Source organism: Fukomys damarensis, unplaced genomic scaffold (genome assembly GCF_012274545.1).
Source record: "Fukomys damarensis isolate Sample0158 unplaced genomic scaffold, DMR_v1.0_HiC HiC_scaffold_38, whole genome shotgun sequence".
NCBI classification, from domain to species: domain Eukaryota; kingdom Metazoa; phylum Chordata; class Mammalia; order Rodentia; family Bathyergidae; genus Fukomys; species Fukomys damarensis.
The window spans coordinates 16,658,328-16,658,574 of NW_022900950.1; the positions used below are offsets into that span (position 1 = coordinate 16,658,328).

The following is a 247-nucleotide window of genomic DNA, read 5'->3' on the forward strand; positions in this document are numbered from 1 at the left end:
CTGGCAGGAAAACTCCATTTCCTCCTTTCCGGCCGGCTTCTCCCCTCCACCCCGGCACCCCAAATTTCAAGGTGTCGCCTCCCGGGCGCAAAGCTGCAGCGCGTCCGGGAACATGCTGGGCATGTACGTGCCGGACAGGTTCTCCCTGAAGTCCTCCCGGGTGCAGGACGGGATGGGGCTCTACACGGCCCGCAGAGTGCGAAAGGTGGGTGACCCCGAGCGGCCTGCGCGCGACCCCGGCGCCGCC

The 247-nt window shown here is 68.0% G+C and overlaps 1 protein-coding gene across 2 annotated transcripts in view; it reads left to right on the top strand.

Annotated features, from left to right (window-relative positions):
- Positions 1–8: 8 nt before the first annotated feature.
- Prdm5 (PR/SET domain 5) overlaps positions 9–247 on the top strand; it is a 193,904-nt gene continuing 193,665 nt past the window's right edge. For both annotated transcript variants that reach the window (XM_033760015.1, XM_010610928.2), the window contains exon 1: positions 9–205. In XM_033760015.1, the coding sequence (XP_033615906.1) occupies positions 113–205 (93 nt within the window). In that variant the 5' untranslated portion in view covers positions 9–112. The remainder of the gene's footprint in view (positions 206–247) is intronic.